Source organism: Uranotaenia lowii, chromosome 3 (assembly GCF_029784155.1).
Source record: "Uranotaenia lowii strain MFRU-FL chromosome 3, ASM2978415v1, whole genome shotgun sequence".
NCBI lineage: Eukaryota > Metazoa > Arthropoda > Insecta > Diptera > Culicidae > Uranotaenia > Uranotaenia lowii.
Window position 1 is genome coordinate 146,167,463 of NC_073693.1, and position 23,745 is coordinate 146,191,207.

The following is a 23,745-nucleotide window of genomic DNA, read 5'->3' on the forward strand; positions in this document are numbered from 1 at the left end:
CCCAGGCGAAGATCAAAAGCGACGATTCATCGCGCCCAGCCGAACACGGGTGACAAATTGTTACTAATGTACATGGGAAGGCAAACAGAAAAAATCACAAATTCAACAGCCACACGTGGACGAGTGTGCCCGGAATATATTTATGTGCGGAATGGTGCTGCATGTGTGTAAAATTGTCAGTCCTCCCCTCCCCGTCGACCGGAAAGAGGACACAGATGGTTCCGGCTTTTGGGGCACTCGGAAACGCAAAGTTCCCGGGTTGGAAAGGCGGATGGGGAAAACTGTCAGTGGTGGGCTATTTTTCTCCGATTTCAACTTGATGACGTCTACATGTTTGGTTGGTTGAATCCAATCACGACCGACACGTGCCAGTTTTTTGTTCCAGCCGCCATCAGGAGTGCGAGTGTGAGGATTGCATAAAATGTGCTGAATTGGTTTTCGTGTTTTCCAGTTGGGCTTCGTTTGACGGCACCATCCTCGTTAAGGATGTCAGCCGGCATGTAGAGTGTTCCGTCACTTTGTAGTCCCTTGAAAGTTCTGAGCTTATTTTGATAAGTCATTTTGGCCCCCGATCCATAACGTTCTAAGAATTACGAACAAAAGAAGAAAAAGAAAAAAAGAACGAAACCTGAGACCTGATGAAATTAAAAGCTGACCCAGCAAACATTTTTGTAGGTATATTTTTCAACAACTTTGTTATACGTTTTATATACATTATAGAATGATCTTATGAAACTCGAAAAAACAGCATTTACCTACCAAAGTGTCATTTCAGGGTCCATGTCTTACTGTTTTTTTATAAGGGATTTTAATCCACAGGAGGCATTCGTCCCTAATCCATGTCTTACTTTTTGAGCTTTAGAGCTAAGTTTTTCCCAACTTCGATAATTTGTAAGTGTTTTATATTTAAAGGACTCCCTCAAAGATCGTGTGAATTGCGAAAATCGAATAAAATCACGCCTATTGCGTAAACTCGTTTAAAACCCGTGATTAAGAAAAAGTCTTAAAAGCCATATAAAAAAAAACTTTATTTTATACTTTCAAACGAATAACCTCTAAATGATTCAAGCGTTTCCAATGTTTTCGAGTTGAATATTTGAAAGTTGAGTAAGATATAGCCTGTTTATTATAAGTATCTTTGTGTTCAATAGTTGTGACAAACAGATATTTTTAATAAGTAAAAGGGCTTGAATAATGGTTTCAAAACATGATTCTGGGAAAAATCGTGTTGTTCTTACCGGGTTCGTCGACTGTTCTTTGTCACTTCAAATCCACAGAATGACCATGATGCGCTCCACAAATACTTACGTTATGCATGCAATTTCCAGTGTGGTACTGATTAGATCATAGCCAATAGTAAGGTATTGATGCATGCAGATAATGGCTTCGAAAACACTTTCTATGACCTCGAGTAACCTCTGTCATGAACTGTATTGTGTGATTTAGCTTGTTACTTCGCACTTAGAAATTGTTGACCAAAAGTGCACTCTACAGTTCCAACTATTTCCGGAATCACACATGCATCGAGACATGAACATTAACTTTCACCGCATGCAATAATTAATTTTCAGGAAATATAACTTTAAATAATCACAGTTCAAGCATAAAACTACATTTATTTGGCGAAAAATTCAAGACACGTTTATTGCTTAACGTTCGAAGGGGCACTGACCTTCCGGTTTTTATTTTGCCTATTCTGCACCTCTTCGTAAACTCATTTCAAAGGGAGAGTATTATTGTTTACTAACTAGTATTAGATCATACACTACTAGAGTAGAAGGGATGTTCAAAAACCCTAGCTTCTAGTATAAGTATGAGAAGTGAGATAAACGATAACACGTGTCTTTTGAAAACTGTGTAGCAGGCCTTTGATTGCTTTATATTAAGCCTAAATTTGCTGATCTCAAAATATGGTGGTCAATATAAACTGCCCTTTTATTAAGGAAGTATTAAACCTGATACGAATTAGAAAACATTATTTATTTATCTATTTCGTCAGAAGCATAAAAACTTCATAACTGTTGATAAAAAAAATATCATTATTCCAAGTAACAGTGACTCTGGCGAATTATAAATAAATCTAGACGACAAAAATATACATACCATAACTTTTTACAAAAGTTTTTTCGATTTATGCACCTTAAAACAACCCGGAAGACGATTTCATTCCTTTTTTTCCCGCGTGGGTCAAGTGAGAAAACAGCTTTGTTGTTCTCTCTGCAACCAGCAGTGCAACCAGATTGCTAAAAATCGGATGGTATATATGCAAGCATTCTAGAGTTTGATTTGATTAGGTCGTATGAGTCACCTAATGAGTTTTGAGTAAATCGCTTTGGAAGTTTTGAAACACTATTTAAATTCTGGTTTTGAAACCATCGTTCAGAATTCTCTGAAAACTTGGTTTTCAATCTTGAAATAGATTAAGAATATGCCTGTGTATTGAATATGGACATAAACTTTGTTCTTAATAGTCAAAGTGTACTTACAACCTTTTGCATTGAATTTTGGCGCTAGCGTCTTTTTGTAAATTGATGAATCTCACTTGATAATTGATTTCATTTGTCGATCTATTTCGTTGTAATTTGAATGAAGTAAAGCTCAAAACACTCGGAACCGTATACATAAAACGGAAGTGCTCGCTTGAAGGCTCCTTGCATCGATATGCGCAGTAGTCTCCATCGCAGGATTGTTTTATTGGACTATATGGACACTGCTAGCTACCACCATTGACTCTGGTGATCTATCAAATTAAGCGTGAACAGACCAACGCTGACGAATGTTCGGGATGCATCTATTGTAGTTAAAAAATTCTCAATGTCTCGGATAGTAAAATTTAACACTTATTTTACTTACCCTGCACCAAATTAGAATTGCCCAATGACAGACACGCTCGGCCATATTGAACCATTAATGACTGAAAAATAACCATAATCCAAGTTCTGTGGGTTAAGTCGTTTTATGAGTTTTCAGTGAAAACTAAAGATAGAAACGAGAAAAAAAAACGAAATAATTGCCTCCAAATCAACAAACAATTGCTTTAACCCGGTTTTTTCAGTCAAATTTTGTTCAATTGCGCAGTAGTGATATAAAAACAAAACTCACCTCTTACGCCTCGGACACGATTCTTTTGAAACTGGGCCATCCGGATCTTCCTTGTCCAGGAGATGTTTCCTTGGCAGATGAATTTTCTTAGCCATTAGTGTTGAGTTGATGCTAGCGAAAACAATGGCGGACCGTTCACTAAAGAAATATGCTCTGATTTTCAACCATTTTTTTTGGTTTTCCGCCAGAACTTAGAAAATGGTTGAAATTCAACAGTTCATTACGGTTGAAAAATAACAATAATCGAAGTTCTCGGTACAAAACCATAAAACGGTTGAAAAAAAAACTCTAAAATGGTTATAAAAAATGAGCGTGGAGGCAGCAAATATTGTCGCTGGCAACGGTTCACATGCTCTGAGAGAAAAAACTTGTGCTCTCTTGCATTCTTTCAGTATGTATGAATATGGTGTAGAATATCGTTCAAATCGTATACTTTTATCGCTATAGCCAGAAGTTGTTTAAGTAAAATGTAAGTATATTGCCTCCACTTTGGTAAGTAAATGCTATTTTTTGAGTTTCATACGATCATTCAATAATGTATATGAAACGTATAACAAAGTTGTTGGGAAATATACTTACAAAAATGTTTGCTGAGAGTGAAGACTGTAAGGCCGTAGCAAATTTCAAATCCTTCTTTTGTCACTCGGAGTTGGAATATCCCAAGGGGGGAAGGGGGGTTGGGGGGTAATGTGAAAAACAAGTAAATTAAAATAAATTTCACGAAAACTTGTATGCAACAAAGTTGCATACAATATTATTGCACAAAACCTAAAAACAAGTAATTTTTTATCGAAAAATTCAATAAAATCAAGAATACAAAAGGTGAAATAACTTCCATCTTCCAAAATTTGTTTTTTTTCGTCTTGTAATCTTTTGGATTCTTGATTTTTTTCAAAATTTACATCAAATACTTGAAACCTTATTTATTTCCCCCTTCGGGTTTTTGGAAATTTTGAAGGGGGGGGGGGGGGGGGGGGTGGTGACAAAAGAAGAAATTGATATTTGTTCCAGCCTAATAAGGACTGATAAATAATTTGCGAAGGAAGTTAAAGTTGACTCACAGAATAAGACCCATTTATTTTCCTGAGTCTTTCTACACTTACAAGTAGCCCTTGCTCAATCAAAAATATTATCGTACGAACGAACAAAGCGTCTACAAACGGATTGAACATTCTTGAATTTTCAATTATTTGAGATAACACATCTCAAATATTGGCTGTTTATGGGATTAATACTACAAAGTTTCATGTCAATATGTAAAACAGAATCATTAAACATTAACCGATCTCTAATCTCGGGGCTAAGTCATATAATTTGTACTATTTATAAGCAGGTTTTAACAAACATTTTTGGCAATATTTTATGTTGTTTTTTTATCTGTGCAACATAGCAACATGAACTAACCCAGACAAGTAATAACAAAGCCGGATTAAGGAAAGGAGGGGGGGATTAAATATAACGTCAAAGAGTTCCCTGAGAAATAATATTTCGAAAAGTTTCATTTAAATTTCAAATTAAGGTTGCCAGAATTTTTCCCGAACATATCTAGATTCTGCAAATCCTGAAAATTTTATTTTAAAATCTGGCCAAATTCGGGCATTGGACTATACAATTTTTAACCAAAATTTGCCAAAAAAAAGTTTAAGCAAAATTAAAAAATTATAGTAGGTAATTCAATTTGAGTTTTTTGTTAGATTTTGCAAAAAAAGTGGATAAATCCAGGCAAAAGGTTGCTCACCCCTGCTCTAGGAGTGAGTTTTAAAGCAATGGGCCAAATTGAATTTGAAAACTTTTCGTTGGACTGCACTCAAAATAATATATTGGATTTAATTGTTGCAGAGCATAACGTGATTTTTTCAATAACGACAAATTTTTAACGATCAAATGGAAAAATAAAATAAATTCATGTTTTGAAAGAAAATAGAAATTCAACACCTTTTTTCAAATACAAGGTAAAAAATAACAACCAAAATTGAACAGATACCTGCAGAACTAAATCTTGAACATTTTTTTAATAATTTTAATATTTTAACCGATTTTAACTTTTTCAATGACCTTTCTTACAAACAGAGACATTGTAAGTTTACCTTTTTTCATAAAAAAAAAACCGAAAATTCTAGAGGCTTTCTGTGATTCGAAAAAGAAATGAACCCTTTTCTTTTTTGTTCGAACTGATGCTACTTTTCGCCATCACTTCCAGGATAACATTTTTTTTTGGAAATCACTGTCTTCTCAGCGTCTGATGTTGAATGGTTAGTTAAATTTGTAGACTTAACATCCCTTTTCTGGGCAAATTTTCGAAAAGCTTTTTTCACAATTTAAATTTTGTCCTCGAAGGTCAGATTTTTTTGCAAACGGTGAAAAACTGTTTTTGTATGAAGTTCCTTATAAGAAAATTGCATTGCTGCAAAATTCACAATTTTACAGATTTTTAAGCAAAGTTCGTCAAATTTTCAGTTTACATTCTATATTCTTGATTTTTTTATATTAATTTTATGAATTTTAATGAATTACATTAAGATGCCACTGGGATAGGCTATTTAAAGCTTATTTATGGAAATCTTATGACTATAGTGATGTCGATTGCTTTGTAAATGACATAAAATGACTCAATTTATCAATATTCGGCATGATTTTTCCATGAAATTTCTAATAATAGCATCACGGATAACTGTCACAACTTTTTGACTCTTATCAAAGAATTACAAATATTGTATTTGAGAATTCAGGAATTTTATCGGGGACTTAGATAATAAATCCAATTGATGAAAGATATGAAATCGTTCTCCCGGTTTCTATTATCCAAAATTTAAAAATAAAAATCACTTATACATGGTTTTATTTTTACTATTTTTAGTATTTGAGTGCAAACATACCAAGCTATTTTTCAAAATTAAATGAAATAATTAAATTTTGGAAAAAATAATCTGCTGAGCATACTCATAAAAAAAACTTCATCTTTGCTTGAAACGAAAAAAAATTATCTCACTAACGGACCTTCTTGTTTACCTTCCCGATCCGTTTCATGGATTTTAATTTGAAAGTGGTAGTTAAATAATTAGAAATAATGTAATCTGGACCTAACAAAATCAATACTTATTACGTTTTGCCAATAAATAAGATTGAATTTAAGACTTTACAAGAACACAATCAATGCTTCATTTCTAGAAGAAGTTATAAATCAGAATGGTTTTGGGGAAAATGCAAAAACAAACAAGTAAAGTGCATATTTTATTAAGTTACTGACATTTTTTTAATTGGTTTGGGTCACTATTTAATGATGTTTTACAATCTATCGTAAAAAAGTAAAATAAATGCAATTTGAGAAGAGCTTCACGAGCCACACAAACACGTCGTGCGGGGCACATACGGACCGCGGATTGCTCATCCTTGCCTTAGAGTAAGCATTGAAATTTCGGTTCCTGCATTTATACTACCTGAGCAAATCAGGACAGTTTTATAAACCTAGCAAAATTTGGGCTTTGGATAGAAATCTTTTTAGCAGAAACTGCTAACATATTAAAGCAGATACAGTGATTTTAATAGAAAAAAATAAACTAAAAAAATGTGAGGACAAACACCTTGAATTTTCATTCTATTTTTCAATCGAAACACGTAAGCAGCGATCAAATCCTTTTTTCAAACTCCCAAAAAACAATTTAGGTACCATACAAACCAACCAGAGGCTGGAAGTCTTTAAAAAAAAGTCAAGAAAAAATGTCATAAGATATCCACAGTCACACATTAAGTGCTCTGCAGTTTCTACTTCAGTTTGACAAAACCGACACATCTTATTACTGAGTTTGCCTATTTTATGTAGGTAAGTGGTAGTTGCATGGACAGTGCCCTGTAAAAAGGTCTGTAATTGTTTTAAGATCCCTTTTCGATAGACTTAGAAGTTCACAAGTTTTCTTAGAATCGGGCTTTATGAATTTTTTAGATTGTCTAGCACCGATGGCTACAAGCCATTTGAATTTGATCTTTGAGTTCTCCCATTTTTTTAATTCACTTGTAAGAGCACAAGTAGATACTCCACAAAAAGGTTCAGGGCCAATCATGCGCCTCTCAGATCCTTTCCTAGCGAGTTCATCTGCTTTCTCATTGCCTTCTATACCACAGTGGCCTGGAACCCAGTATAGGTTCACTTGATTTTGGATTGATAATTGATTCAAAGCATTAATACAATCCCACACCACCTTTGAATTGCACATTGGGACTTTTAGAGCCCGTATTGCTGCTTGACTGTCTGAAAATATGCAGATATGAGCGTGTCTATACATTCTCTTTAAACATATTTCCTTATTTAATTTTTGGCATTTCGGCGAGTTGTGAACATATTTCCACACAACAATATATCGCATAGACTTTTGTTTGAAAAACTGTGGGCCAGCCTCCCATTGGAATCGAGATGTTTACCCCTGGACCATATATTCCGGCACCAGCATTATTATTCATTTTTGAGCCATCAGTGAAGAAATTTATCGATCCTATCCTAGTTGTAGGGCCACCCTCTGCCCATATGGATCGATCCGTAGCAATAACTTTGAAACTTGTATAAAAATTTGGTTTAGTAATCATCCAGTCTTGAACGGATGTAACCAATGCATTCATGTTGAACCTGTTTAAAATTTTTAGGTGCCCTTTAAGCTCCCAATTTTGTAATAAATCAGTTCGTTTCAATTTTAAAGCTGCTTTTTCCGCCTTCAACTGCACGTACTCAGGTAGAGGCAAGAGATTTAAGATTGCGTCCAGCGCAGACGATGGAGTTGACTTTGATGCTCCAGTTATTGAAAGGCATGCTACTCTTTGTAATTTACATAGTTTCTTCCGTGTTGTTTCCTGTAATGTTTTGGGCCACCAGACAAGAGCTGCATAGGATAATCTGGGTCTCGATATTGCTGTATAGATCCATGAGATCATAATCAATAGTCTTCACTTTTATTCAAATTTTAAATCACTGTTAGTTTCTCTAGACTTCCCAACTGGATGGCTATATGAACTTTGGTCGAATAATTGATTTCCAGCTGATTTGGGGTCTCCCACTGGAACTTTTCTGGTTTTTTATCGATCCTTTTTAAAAAACAGGACAATGAGCATCTGGTTTGGACACAATTTCAAAAACAACAGTACAGATATTTTCCCAATTTCGCATACGTATACATTATATTACTAGGTAACTTAACCGAAAATTTATTCAATTTCCATCCATGCATTCTAAGGTTATCCACAAAACAACGTGTTACTTTTTTTTTCGAATACACTCCTCATGTATTTGTTTCCAATAGCCTCGACTGTTTTCCAGATTAAAGCATAATTGTTATACTTTCTTAGAAATTAAACCCTTTATGTTAATCTCTATATGTATATAATTGAACTCAGTGGGATTTAAGTAAAAAAGAGCTTCAATAAAACTTGATAATTATTAACTGTTGTTTTTTTTTCTTTTTTCCTCTTTCCAGCTCCCCGTCGGAACGGTCCCGGAAAGGCTGCTGTGGCCACTGGTTCGCGGGGCCACCACTGCGGGCGCTGATCGCAGTGGTGGCCCTAGGCGGTGTGGCCTGTGCACTGGGCGGGGCAGCCCTCGGAGCAACCGGATTGGCCGGTTCACCTACCTCACACCTGACAGCGGCCTTACTCATGATCGGTAAGTTTCCATATCGAAGCGAATATCTTAAAGTATCGGAAAAACCAAAACTCCGTGAATATCAATACTTTTGAGAAATTCATCCAAAAATATTTCCTACGAAGTGTTCAAGACATTCAAAACCTTAAGCGTATCATACGTTCACGACTACATTCAGGCGTTTAAATTTATGGTTGCTGAAATAATTAAACAACAGTTTAACCCCGGAGCCATGAAAGTGTTTTCCATTAACCACTAAATCTCTCGCCAAAGTAGCTTCCTCTTCATGCTAAGGGAAAATCCCTCATCATCCCTCGTTAAGCTCCGAGATTTATTTCGGACTCTGCCACCAAGCCACAAAGAGCCCAATAATTTATTCACCATTTACTGATCCTCGAGTCAGCGCTCTGGCCCATACACACTAGCCTCGAAAGAATCTCCCCCGGAGACGTTTGAAAAATAAAACATAAATTGCTTCGCCAAACAAAACTTTTCCACTCATCCACTTCCGGCTGAATGGGAACGGAAATCAGCCCCGAAACAACCTAATTCCTACTGACGGGGAAACAAACAAGTAAAGTCAAGTTTTCCCTCCTAGTCCAGGATTCGCTCCGCTTGCTCGCTCGCTGGTGGAAAAGATGAATAGTGTAACTTTTCCGGTTTCTTTCGCTATCCCAAGCCGGGAAAAGTTTTTCCGACCTTCAAAAAACTCAGTTTGGCGTTGTCCCGTTTTGAAATGTAAAAACAACGCCAAGGCAATCCGATTCTAAACCTGGAACTGGAACAAGACTGAAAACAGTTGGAAAACCGCTTTCCCGCAAATCCGATTACAATTTTTTGGATTGCATCGCGCGGGGTCGAAAGTTTAATCCTGAAAGAGATTTAACTCTCGAAATAGAGTGAGAGAAAACATGCATGTAAGTCGTGCGCTGCAGAAAAACCATCAACAGTAAACCTTCAAAAGCTGAGTTGAACTTGCAAGAAACCAACAACAAAAAACAGCTTCAATGCCGCTTTGCAGCTTTTACCGAAATTTGTGGGGGGGATAAAAAATTACTTTAGACCATATCGCGTGCGGTCCTAGAGAACTCTAGCAGAGCAAAATAAAAAATAATTAAATTCATGCAACTTTTTTCACGACCACCTAGAACGCGATATCACAGCGCAGGCAAACCGCGATTTTCCGTTCGGATGGTTTGGCCAGGGGGGTTGGAGGGAAAAGTGCATTTTCCGGTTCCAGCGAAATTGGTTTTTACGCGGCTTCCCACGAAAAAGGTGGAATTGCATGTGTAAGGTTGGATACTTTTTTGTATCTTTCTTGGAACGCTTTGAATTGAAAAAAAAAGCATGACTGAGGACCTCTTTTTTATTCATAGGACTCGAAAATTGACGTAGGTTTATTCGTTTTGGTAGTGGTAAAGGCATAAATTGATAGTGGGGGATTATTTTTATTTTCAGTGATTTTTTTTTAACCGAATAGTAGAGAAAACCACCTACTGTTTTCGGAATTTCTTTGACAATTATTAAATTATTCTTATTCCAGTTACACGTCTTTAATAAATTTTTAATTAATATGATATAACAAAACAAAGTAAAAAGTGTTCGATGCTTGATAAAATCCGTTCTCAGACAGGATTGTACCAAAACGATAGTTAGAACGAGTAATGTGTTTTTGTGATGATTTATTTTTTTTTTTCAAAAAACTGAAAGCCGGCACATCTGATTGATGTGAAATTTTGATTGCAAAAAATTTTTCGGCATGTAACCGGACCGAAAAATCCGGGCGATGTTATATAAAAATCTGGCAAAATCCGGGCTTTTGATTTCAAAATTGACGACCGAAAATCTTGGCAAAATCCGGATAGATTTTGTGAAAGCCCAACAACTACTTTACAAAAATCAAAATAAAAAATATTGAAAAAAATTTCCTTCATAAAAACTCATCGAGAGATTTTAAATTATATTTCATGATTGTTTTTATTATACTAGCTCAAAAAAAAAAGGTTTATATGCAAATATTCACAATTTTCACAACACAACAAAATGTTTTTTTTGTTTGATTTGCCAAATAAAGTGAATCAACTCGGTCAAAATCCGAATCGGAGAACTTTCTGGACGAAAAAACTTATTTCGCTTGTTTTTAATTTTTGAACAAGCTTCTAAATATTTTTCAATTTTGGTCAATTTTTTTTCTAGTTCGTCAAATTCGTCCCAATAAATTGGAGATATATCGGATTTAAAGCTGAAAACAAACCATTTTTTTTAATAACTCACTGTGAATATTAATTTCCTTTTACCTCAAGTTAAGTTTGTCGAGGAATTTAGCGTTCCTATCTTAATTTTTTTAGTCTTTATTATGTTTTCTTATCTATCCGTATTTTACTTAGTTTGAACTTGAAATTCACTGTTTGTCACGTTGGACCTTAACAAGGTAATTTTTTTATAAGGTACAAAATCTTGTATGGGTAAAACATGTCAAGAAAGTCTGAAAATTCAAGGAAAATTTCAAATAACATGATTCTGTTTAAGTATAATTTACGGCAGGATACAGCTCAGAGAAGGCGAGGCATTGAATGACTTAAGCGAAAAATTATTTAAAGTATTCCCATGCACTAATTTGTGTTTAGTGTTAAATTTTCAACCCAATGAAATGAAATTTTAAATGAAGAATTTGGAAGCTCACAAGTTAATGCGTCTAAAAAACTAATATCTACTCCTAATGAATTTGAGCTTTCGTATGATGGCAAATTGAAGACAGTTGAAAAAAAAGAGAAAAATGTCTCTACAGTTCATTACTAGCCTTAGTTTCTGATATAAATAAATAGAAAATATACGGTCAACTAATTCAAATTCAACACTCCAAGTATTTCAACAAAAGTTATTAGGTGAAATCCTTTAAAATGAATAAAAAGTTACAGCTGTTTGAAGAACCAAGTTTCAACTTTGAGCCTTTATGTGCCCAATCAACAACATATATGATAGTATGTGATCAGAGCCGGATTAAGCCTTTGTGGGGCTCAGGGCAATTTTTCTAGGGCATGGGTGGCCAAACCAAGGCCCGCGGGCCACGAAGCTCTTTTTGAAATTATCATGTTCTCAGAATCGTATGTTTTTCTTGGTTCATATCATTTGAAAAAAAAAACACCTAAAGCTTCATCAACTTCATTCGAAATTAAAGTCGGTGAAATCTTCTTGATTTGATGTAATTTTACAAAAAGGTTCTTAATAAAGGATCAATTAAAATTTCAATAAAAAATTGACATTTTCAAAATTGCACAATATTTGACACATTCACAGGGGAACAGCATTTTTGTTGAATATTTTTTAATATTATTTCATATTTTTTCTATCACTTTTAAATTTAGTGATATAAATCGTGTGAAGATTTAAAAATTTATCAGTTTCAATTACAATCGATCTTAAATCTTTTTGAAAACTCCGTCAAACTTTTGCAGGAAAAATTGAGAAAAAGAAAGCAACTTTAACTTTTTTTCTCAGATGACAATATTATACGCGATCTTTTGAAAAGTTGTTCATTGAATTGAAAATTGGTTTTCAAAATCATTAAAATGTTCAATAGTCTACAAAAAAGTACACAAACTCCTACAATGAATTTTTCCCTATTTTTTGGAATGATCTCGAAAATAAGAGCTGATAGGAAAAATCTTATTGCATTGGAATTCAATTACATAGTAAAAATTAGCTCTGAAAGTTTTTGCACCTCGGAAAAATGTAAATTTTGTTGCTTTGTGTCATCAACATTCAATAATTAAGAAAATTTAACCAAATAAAAAAAAGGTGTTAACGTGTTTTTAAAAATTTAAATATTATTGAGAACTCCGCTGGATTTTTTTTTCTGTGTGCAAAAAAGGGAAAATTTTGAGATTTCATTCGAAGGAATTCAGGAGGTTCGTGCTTATAAGTACTTTAAGTCAATAATCTTTTAAATGCCGAAAGCTTAAGAACGGTACTATTTTTCGATTATTCCATTCCATTGAATGTTTTTTTTATTTTAATTCGAAATACTTACAACATTTTTCAGGGAAACTGGTAAACTTTTAAACTTCAGAAATGGCGGCGATTTAACATTTATGGGATAAATAATAAAAGTTTTAAACCTTGAAAGAATTCGTAAAAAAAATGCATGGAACAAAAATTTCTTACTAGGATGAATCTGTACTTGAAACAGCCATATGAAGCAATTTTCAATTGTAATAAAGTATTCTGTTTTTTCCTTGAACATTAAAGAAAAAATTTTCGTTTGGCCCGCGAGCCAATTTCATATCCAAAATTTGGCCCACCTGTTGAAATTGTTGGCCACCCATGTTCTAGGGGGAGCCCTTAATTTTTTTTCATTTTAATCAAAGATATTTCGTTCAGCAGTTAGTAAACAAAAAAAAACCTAGTTTATTCTTTCTCAAACAAGCTATATTTCTACTCAATGGAATTCAAAATACATCTGCGGATCGTTTATTCTAACTCGAGAGCTCAATACTGATTCTGTTGAAAAAGTCGTAGTCAAAATTAAAATCAAAATTTTCTGAATAAGAAAATATCAGTAAAAATTCCGAAAACGAATTGAAAATTTGGATAAAATAGAAATAAAATTAAAACAGAATTCAACAATACAGACTTTCAAATAAAAATCCAGCGCCAGAGCTAGGTTCAGTCATCCAGTTATGAATTCCAAATCAGTCTATAATTTAAAACTGAAATCAAAACTCTCATTAGATAATGAATGGGTAATTTGAAAAAAAGAGCATTTTTTGTCATTTCTTTATTGAAAACGGCTTTAGAAAAAAAATGAGCATTGTAATATTCAATCGAAGCATTGATTGTGTCTCCGAGAAAACAAGCAGAAGAATTCATCAAAACTTGAATATCGAATGCTGACAGATTGGAATTAAAAAACTTGGAATTTATCTCAAAAAAGAGAAAAAATATATTTTTTTGAAATAAATGATTTGTGATAAGTATCTCCTAAAAACTATGATTTTTAAATAATTTATTGCTTTATCAAAAGTTTGAAGATATGAAACGCTACTTTATAATTTTACTGTTTGCTTAACCTATATAAGGTCTTTAGAACCAAAGACGTAAATGTGAAAAATGTTCACTCACAATTCATAACGATTTTTCTTGATTCATACTATATTTAGTGCAATTCTCAGATTAATAAAAAAAAATTCTTCATACATTTCCAATTGAACAAAAGTTATAACTTTCTGAAACATGTTCAAAAAACTATAAAAAATTAAACTTTGAAGCGCGTTTTCTTGAAAACAGCTTTGATGTACGTGTGGCTCTTAGGTGCGCATGCCAGATTGCCCGGTTTTATCCGGGTTTGCGCAGATTTTCAATAAAATTTGGTAGATTTTGGGTCCGGCTCGGTTGTCCGGAAATCATTTGATAAGGCCCAGATTTTGAATCATATTCATTCACTGGATTTGCCAAATCAAACAAGAAAAACAAATTACATTGTAGAATTTTTCAATTAATGCGCCCAACACCAAGTTTTTGAAGCAAGTTTTACTAAAATAATCATGAAGGGTTTTTTGGAAGCCTAAATTACGAGTTTAAATCTGCTGATAAGTTTTGAGGAAAAAAATTTGACTTGGATATTGCTCGGGCTTTTGTTTGACTATTTTGAAATCAAATGCCCAGATTTTGCCAGGTTTTAAAATTAAATAAAAAGCCAGGATTTGCTCGGCCCAGATACGTACTGAAGAAATTCTGACAACCTTATACTTGTTTTCTCAATTTAAGTTTTCCCACTTAATGATTTACAACTTATGAAAATATGTGTATTGTGTGTGTATTGAGTTAAACCCTCGGGTCGCGAAGAATTGTTTTTGAATTTTACATACGGTGAGTTTCAAATCCTGAATTAATTTATATTTTTGGAGGCCCTTCGCCCTAGTTTAATATTTCATAAATTTTGAACTTTTAATATAGTTTGCTAGTTTTGATAACTGTTCAGAGCTAAACTTTAAACTTTTTCTCCTCGAGGGCCCTCTTGAGCCGGGATGCCCAGGGCAATTGCTCCCAGGGGGGGGGGGGGGGCTTAAGCTGGCCTTGTATGTGATCTAAGTTTTTTCTAAGTATCAGCAATACATTCGTAATTTTTTCCATTAAATCTGATATCTCAAAACAAAGAACCTTTCTTTTTTTCTCAAATCTGGTACGAAAATCTGTATACAGATACATAAAATCCAAAAAAGTTCAACTTTGATCTAAGCAGAAACGGAGAAAATAAACTAGTAGAAGAAAATCGGGTAAAACTGACACTTTTAAGTTTTTCGAAAATTACAATGATTGGAACAAATTTAATGATGGAAATATGTTCGCCTATGTGTACTTTCGAGATCATTTGTTGATTTAAAGCAAGCAGGATCTTTTAAGGGTAAACAAATGCACAATTTGATGTTATGTTCTCTACTCAGAAAAAAAAATTCTTATCTCACAACATTTTCAGAAATTTTAACCGTTTCGAACGGTACAATGATGATGATGCTTCTCATTAACAACCTGGAGGAAAACCAGCGAATTTTGGTCGACAGACTTGAGTAACAAACTTTAAAAAATAAGTTGTTAGGTCGGGTAAGGACATATAAGATTCTCTAGGCATTTCATGTTTTTCATCGGTTTGATTCTTCATAATCTATATGCCTCCAAAAGACCATATCAAGAACAATTGTCGGTAGAAAAGCATTCAGATTCTCAAACAGGCCATAAACATTGTTAAAAGTTGATCGCGGTGAAAAAACGCAAATAAAATACGGATCCTGAAAATCACGTTGTTTTGCTGGTGGATTGATTTCATTTTGGTTAAAAATCATTTCAAAATGCTTCATTCACAAAAATATGAAGTTGTACAGCAATTTTTAGGCAATATTTACTTTTTATAGGTAGTCGTTCTACCCGACCATTTTTTAAACGTTATTTTTTTTTAGTTTTCAACTGTTTGTGGTGTTAACCTGATGAAGGTTACTTTTATGTTTTGCATAATCATATAAACACTTTTAAATGTTTTTCAAATGATTCTATACAATTGTTTTGAAGACAAAATATGTCTTAAACTCAAAGTGGAGCTCAAATCAACAATAAAATAGACAAATACATTAGTTTGAACTTTTTTCTGATAGCTTATAGTAAATTGTAGTTTTCAAAGATTTTTTGTAGAATCATTTAGAAAACACTTAAACCAAATTTATAGAATGATCGGTTTTAAATTGTTCAAGTTAGAGCCACAAAATTCAATTTTGAAGATTTGCTAGAACAAATGAAGGCCTATGCCTATATGTAAGAACTTGAACGTTATTGGGCGACCTTTGAGTTGACCGATGAAGCTTTCTGCTAGTAAAGGATCAATTTTAGCCACCAAGGTTTAAAATAGGAACCACTTTTTTGTTCGGGCATTTCTCTACATATAAGATATGCTGGAACAAAAAGAAAAAAAAATCGCAGAAGAAGTTCAATGGTGGCTCCAGAGATACGGTTTTATATTTTGCTTTGTAGTAAAATATCTCAAAATCTCACAGTCGGATACAAAAAACCAAAATTTATTTGTGATTTCTAGCAAGGTTCAGTTGTACTGAACTCATAACAAAAGATGCTGGAAACAAAACCTTAAGTCTCTGGAGCCACGGCAACTGTCAGAATGAATGAGAAATGGTTGACGAAACTATAGGTACAAGAAGTTCAGCTGATAAAAATTTCATATTTGTCATGTTTCTATGAGCGCTTAGCAGCATGTCTTTACAACAAACAAAAATCCGATTTATCCATTCCCAATTTGTTATATGAAATGGTTGCATATTAAAGAGCTTCATTCTAGTATGAAAAATGAAAATAACATAAATTTGATTGTGTTCCAATAATCTTTAAAAAAAAATATTTAAAAAAACCATTCCTAATTGAATACATGGAAAACTCTTCCCGTTTGTTGAAAAGTTTGAGGGAACATAAATAGACAGGTATTTACTAGGGTAATGGACTTATTTGGGACCAGAGGACCTATTTTGGCCTTCTGGTCTATTGTAATGCAACTAATTATGAAATAATAGTGCATTACATTAAGTTCCCAGGTATCAACTATATTTGTTAAAAAAACAATGATCAGTTGCTTTATAAGAGAGCTAGACAAGGTGGTTCAAAAATAGGTCCTCTGGTCCAAAAAAAGCCCGTTACCCTATTTTCTCTTTTTTTTATCTGGCACACCTCTGCCAGCAATCATCACGGAATAGTTGAAAGCCAGCCGTGCCCAGCGGAAATGAAATGTGTGCTGTTTTTCTCATTTCCTTTGTTTTGCAGCCGACTGCTATTGCTCCCGGAAAATGCACATTCCTCTTATAGCTATCAGATTGTGAACATACCAGAACACCATATGCAGTTTATGGTGATTGTTAGCTATGATCCTTCACAAGCATGTAAATTACAAAAAAAAACTGATTTTTTAAGAAAAAAATTAGGAAATTTTCTAAACCTGACACAATTTTTATTGCATCTTCAAGGAAAACTAACATGAGGATTAATTTAACGGAAATCTTTTCAAACATAACTTAACACAGTTTCAAATCAACAGTATAACAGGAAGAAAAAATAATTTGGCTACCTACTGTTTATCCCTGATACCAGGGAAAACCATTCAGCAATAGCCTACCCTACTGGGATCACACTGCAAACCCAATTTTTGCCCTAGATAGCATCCTCGCTTTACAGCTTGACTTATTCCTGGAAATATTTTTCAAAATGTTGAAAACTTCCTGAAAAAATATCATCATAGTTTCTTTTTGATAATCAAAAAAAGAAGTTTAAAAAAAAAACAACAATTCTCTACAAAAAACTTTTTTTTTTAATATTTGTAATTTACTTGCTCCCTTCCAGAAAATTTGTTTCCTTCTATGTTATGCAATTTCTGTTCTGGTACAGATAGCGTAGATTGCAGGTACATGATTCGGTTGTACTGTTGGAAATAACATTTTTTTTCTCCGGTGCAACAACCAACTTTTACCTCTTCCGCCAAAGTCAGCTTTTTGTACCGAGGATATTACTGCTCAAACTGATAACATCAATTGAAATTGGTGCTGTTTGCAGAAGCAAAAAAGGAGAGTACTGTTTGTTGGATGCACCCACCATTTTTGAGATCCATTTGCTATAAGATGGTTTGGTTTGTTCTGAGATTCGTGCTTACTGGATAGTCTGATGAAATCCACAGACCTTGATTTATCTTAGGTTCTTTTCAATGTTGTTTTGAGACATTAAGGATTTTTTTCTGAAGAACCTAAACAAAACCTTGTGAACATCATAAGTTGTTTATTCTTTCCAATAATCTGAATATATGCAATCTATTATAACTTGGGAAGTTTAGATACCAATCTGAAATTATGTAAATTTTTGTGTTTGGAATTGATGTGTTGAAGTTTACAAAATTTTCTACCAATTCAAGCTGTCTTTACACTATCCCTATCATTTGCGTTTTAACGCTCAACAAATTGAACCGAAAATGGTTCTAACCAAAACCGCAATTTATCAAAGACTCGGTTGCAGCTGGCGTTTTGTATGGTTTATTTGTTTGTCACTCGAACTTCGGTTACCCATTTGCTCTGTGAATTGGGGGAGGGATCGAAAAGTTCCTTCTCCCTCCCAACAACACATCATGTTTAGGAAAGTTTTTCTTCTGGCGTTGTGAGTGCTTCCTTGTTTTCGGAACGATTGTCTTTCTTAAAACTGAGCACGTATGGGTAGAGAAACTATGGGGTTAAACTGTATAGTGAAAGTTTTCCTGATGCAAATGATTGCACCGATAAGATTGCGGTTTAGTGGTCCTAATTGAATACGCTCGAGACATAATTGGACCCCAATCGAGTCAGAAAGCATGCAATCTGAACAAAATATATTCTAAAATGAAAATTAAATTCTCTACAATTTTATGACGTTTAAGACTAGTAGGCATAATGTGCAAGATCAGAACGACTTGGACTTTGTCAAGAAGATTCAATTGTCATTTCTACAGCCAAGACAAGGAGAGTTTCGGTTAAAGGTGCATTGCAATTGTTTATTCTTCAATTTTCAATATTTAGATAAATATCGATTTTGAATGAATTAAATATTTTATTTGAATCAAAGTAAAGAAATAAAACGGATTTGTAAATAATTAAAAAAAACTGACAGCATATTAAAAAATTCACGATCAAATTCTATTGCAATCCTCCGAAAACTCTACAAAATGAATAATGGCCTAAACTTCAAATTTCAAGAATTGCAATGGTTTATAATTCATATCATATTTCTAAAATTAAAGCATCATTTTTGAATTTCGTACCAACAAAAAAAAACGTGCAAGCAGCTTGCCTCCGTGAGTGGTGAGCATGGAAGTTGAGCAAACTGACAGCCCCTCCGACACACGAGCTCTTTCGAATGATTTTTTGTTCTTAAATGCCAGCTCACCCAACCGGTGCGATTTCTTCTTGGGTTTTTTTGTTTATTTTTAAAATAGCAAAATATGTTAAAAAACGATCAAAACACCCATGAGAGAAATTTTCATCCACAAGCAAACTATTCGAGATATTAACCAAACAGTAGCGCCACAAAGTGCCCATACTAGAGTTTAGAGAATTTGGAAAGCTTTTAGGAACAGGCATATGATTAAAAGGAAATTATCTCCGAATGTTATTTTTTAATAATTATTGGACAACATTTTGTCATTAGAAGGTATACTTGCAAGACACGCCGACAGAAATACATTTGATTTCTTACAAATATTTTCGAAAAATGTGCAAACAGCTCTCACATAAAAGCAGATATTTCAGAAGTGAATTTTTCAAAAATGAAATACAACTCTTAACAAATCTATGAAAAATCTAAATAATTTTGAATCTTCTTCCAGTACAAAAAACAACTCAAACACTCCGATGATTCCAGAAAAAAAACCATAAAATTTGTTACTTTGGTTAACAGAGATCAGGATAAAATTCCAGTAAAACTCCTGGTTGAAAAGTATTTTCCTTGTTAGAATGCTTTCCAAAACAGAACTTTCGTAAGTTTATCTTACAAATATCTCCAACAATTTTTATGAATGAATGTTTTTGTGAAAATATCACTTTTTCATTCAAAAACTTTTAAAATACTTTAATCTCATGCCGATTATTCCACCTCCAAGGAAGGTCATTATTGGAGTACAGTCTGATTTGTGGGTATTGTAAACCATTATTATGGAATTGCATAGTATACCGTCTCACGACATAACTTGACGAACATAATTCCTAAAATTCACTCGGTTCATAGCAACCGTTCTCCAATTTCTCGGGCACCCCACGTTCGCCAGATCACGCTCCACTTGGTCTAACCACCTCGCTCGTTGCGCCCCCGCTCGTCTTGTTCCTACCGAATTCGTATCGAACAACTGTTTTGCATGACAGTCGTCCGGCATTCTCGCAACATGTCCCGCACAGCGTATCCGGCCAGCCTTCACCACCTTCTGGATACTGGGTTCGCCGTAGAGTCACGCGAGCTCGTGGTTCATCCTTCGCCTCCACACTCCGTTCTCCTGTACGCCGCCAAAGATGGTTCTTAACACTCGTCGCTCGAATACTCCTAGTGTACGCAGGTCCTCCTCGAGCAATATCCATGTCTCGTGCCCGTAGAGAACAACCGGTCTAATGAGCGTCATATACAGGTTACACTTCGTGCGAGGGCTAAGTCTTCTCGACCGCAGTTGCTTGTGGAGTCCATAGTAGGCACGACTTCCGCTGATAATTCGCCTCCGAATCTCTTCGACTATCTCCAGCTCGTCGCCGTCGATCATGACCTTGTTATTACTAGACAAGCGGGTTCGGTCGGACTAGGATCCGCAGGCCAGCATGTATTTTGTCTTGGACGTATCAATCATCAACCCAATCCTTCCTGCTTCGCGTTTCAGTTTGCGGTAGATCTCCTCCACCGCCGCAGATGATCTGCCGACTATATCAATGTCATCGGTAAAGCAGATAAGTTGACTGGATCTGTTAAAAATCGTGCCCCGCATTTCGCCCACCGCTCGTCGAATAACACCTTCTAGTGCCACGTTGAACATCATGCAGGATAGCCCATAACCTTGTCGAAGCCCCCTGCGCGATTCGAATGAACTCGACAATTCACCCAAAATCCGCACACAGCACTGCGTTCCATCCATCGTCGCCTCGATCAGTCTGATCAGCTTCCCGGAAAAACCGTTCTCGTCCATGATTTTCCATATCTCGTTACGGTCGATCGTGTCGTATGCGGCTTTGAAGTCGATGAATAGATGGTGCGTAGGGACTTAGTGCTCCCGGCATTTTTGGAGGATTTGCCGTAATGTGAAAATCTGGTCCGTCGTAGACCGTCCCTCCATGAAGCCGGCCTGATGACTTCCCACGAATCTGTTTGCTTGTGGCGTTAGGCGGCGGAGTAGTATTCGGGACAACACTTTGTAGGCGGCATTGAGGACAGTGATTGCTCGGTAGATCTCACAGTCCAATTTGTCGCCCTTCTTGTAGATGGGGCATATTACCCCCTCCTTCCACTCCTCCGGTAGCTGTTCTATGTCCCAGATCCGGACTATCAACCGGTGTAGGCAATCGGCCAACTTGTCCGGGCCCATTTTGATGAGTTCAGCTGCGATGCCATCCTTCCCAACCGACTTGTTTCTATGCAGCTGGCGAATGGCTTTCTTAACTTCACTCATCGTTGGGAGTGGCTCCTCTATGTCGTTGGCTACGCCGGCGATGTACCTTCCCCCACCGTATTGATCTCCTGCATGTGCGCTGTTCAGGTGTTCATCGAAGTGCTGCTTCCACCTTTTCATCACCTCACGATTGTCCGTCAGGATGCCTCCGTCCTTATCCTGGCACATTTCGGCTTGCGGCACTAAGCCTTTGCGGGATGCGTTGAGTTTCTGATAGAACTTTCGTGTTTCTTGGGAACGATGCAGCTGCTCCAGCTCCTCGAGCTCCTCTTCCTCCAGGCGGCGCTTTTTCTCCTGGAAAATTCGGACTCGCTGCCTCTTCCGCTGTCGGTGATTTTCCACATTTCGACTGGTGCCTCTTTGCACTACTGCCGCCCGCGCGGCATTCTCTTCGTCCATCACCCTCCTACACTCCTCGTCGAACCAGTCGTTCCGTCGAGATCGCTCCACATAACCGATGACGTTCTCCGCAGCACTGTTGATGGCTGTCTTGATGGTATCCCAACAGTCCTCGAGAGGGGCTTCGTCAAGCTCGCCCTCTGCCGGCAGCGCCGCTTCGACCGATTGCGCGTAGTCTGCCGCGACCTCAGGTTGCTTCAGTCGCGTGATATTCAACCGAGGCGGGCGCCGGTTTCGTGTGTTGATCACTACGGAGAGTTTTGGGAGCATCTTCACCATCACCAGATAGTGGTCTGACTCGATGTTGGCGCCTCGACAGGATCTGACGTCGATGATGTCCGAGAAGTGCCGGCTGTCAATCAAAACGTGGTCGATCTGTGATTGCGTTGTACTTGTGTGGGAGGCGGTGCTGGAAAAAGGTACTACGTACGGCTATTCGTTTGGAGGCGGTGAAATCAATAAGTCTGAGGCCGTTTTCGTTGGTCAGCTGATGCGCACTGAACCTTCCGATTGTCGGTTTAAATTCCTCCTCCTGGCCGACCTGAGCATTAAAATCCCCGATGACGGGGCAACGGTTGTATTCACGCTCCAGCTGCGCGTAAAATTCGTCTTTGTCGTCACCGGTACTTCCGAGGTGAGGGCTGTGCACGTTGAAGATGCTGATGTTGAAGAACCGGCCCTTGATTCTCAACCGGCACATTCGTGAGTTGAACGGCCACCACCCGATCACGCGCTTTTGCATCTTTCCCATCACTATAAAAGCTGTTCCAAGCTCGTGTGTGTTGCCGCAGCTCTGGTAGATGGCACGACCATCTGGGTACGTTCGTACCGTGGAGCCCTTCCAGCATACCTCCTGCAGCGCTACGATGTCGAATTTGCGGCTCTTCAATTCGTTGGAGAGCACATGGGTACTGTCCACAAAATTTAAAATCGGCAGTTCCATGTTCCAAGTTTCCAATTGCTAGTCCCTTTTCGTCGCGTGAGTCTTTGCCGATTTCCATCCGAAATTTGTTGTTCGTTGTTCGTTGCTTATGTTTTTTGTAGTCACGGGCTCGCAAGGCCCGCAGCTAACCCCACTATCTCGCAGGAGGACCGTCGTGATGTTGCTGTTTTGGGTCCCGAACACCACCAGGACGTTGTTGCACTCCGCTCGCCGCCCTTGACATGGAGAACAGATGCGTACAAAGCCCCCTAACTCAGTTTGCATGCGACCAAAGCATCCACCGGGGTTGGGTACTCGATCTCCGCTAAGGTTGCTCGCATTTCAGCTGGCACCACGGGGAAGTAGAGAATCGGAGTTGCAGACAAGAGGTGATATGACCACTACCCGAAGGTTGGGTCTCGAGTTGCACATTGTCTACCGTTCACTAGTTCACCGTTCAGTATTGTAAACCATGTACACCTAATTAAATGTTATTCTAATGGGAGCATACGCGTAAATCCTCACATTTCCGTGGGATTCATCGAAATGCAGGCCTTCGAAAAAGTGTGTTGTAGGTAGTACCTGCACATAACTTGAGACGCAAAATGTACCTTATTTCACATTGTCTTGATGTACCCGGCTGTTTGGAGACAAAGAATATGTTTCGTACCGATGATCCATAGAGGCCAAATTTCTTAAAAAATGAAAAATAATTAAATTATTTTTCAAGCTGTTGGTTTGCTTATATTTTTGATTAATTTTGCCAAACAAATACAGCTGAGGTCCGTAATCCGTTTCTTAATTTTTTAAATGAAATCAAATTTGAACGTCATCAAAGGAAAACATTGACTACTTGATGCGATATCACATAGAAGGTTATGATATTACACTTCACGACGTATTTGAGTTGTGTACATCATCTAGATGTATTATTGCAACAGAAATCCGTAATCCCCAGAAATTACATCGTCAATAGTTACATTTTTTTTTTGCTGT

The 23,745-nt window shown here is 36.4% G+C and overlaps 1 protein-coding gene across 3 annotated transcripts in view; it reads left to right on the top strand.

Moving 5' to 3' along the window:
- LOC129751445 (uncharacterized) overlaps window positions 1–23,745 on the top strand; it is a 561,460-nt gene that overhangs the window by 508,710 nt on the left and 29,005 nt on the right. For all 3 annotated transcript variants that reach the window (XM_055746966.1, XM_055746964.1, XM_055746965.1), the window contains one exon: window positions 8,562–8,746. In XM_055746966.1, the coding sequence (XP_055602941.1) occupies window positions 8,562–8,746 (185 nt within the window). The remainder of the gene's footprint in view (window positions 1–8,561; window positions 8,747–23,745) is intronic.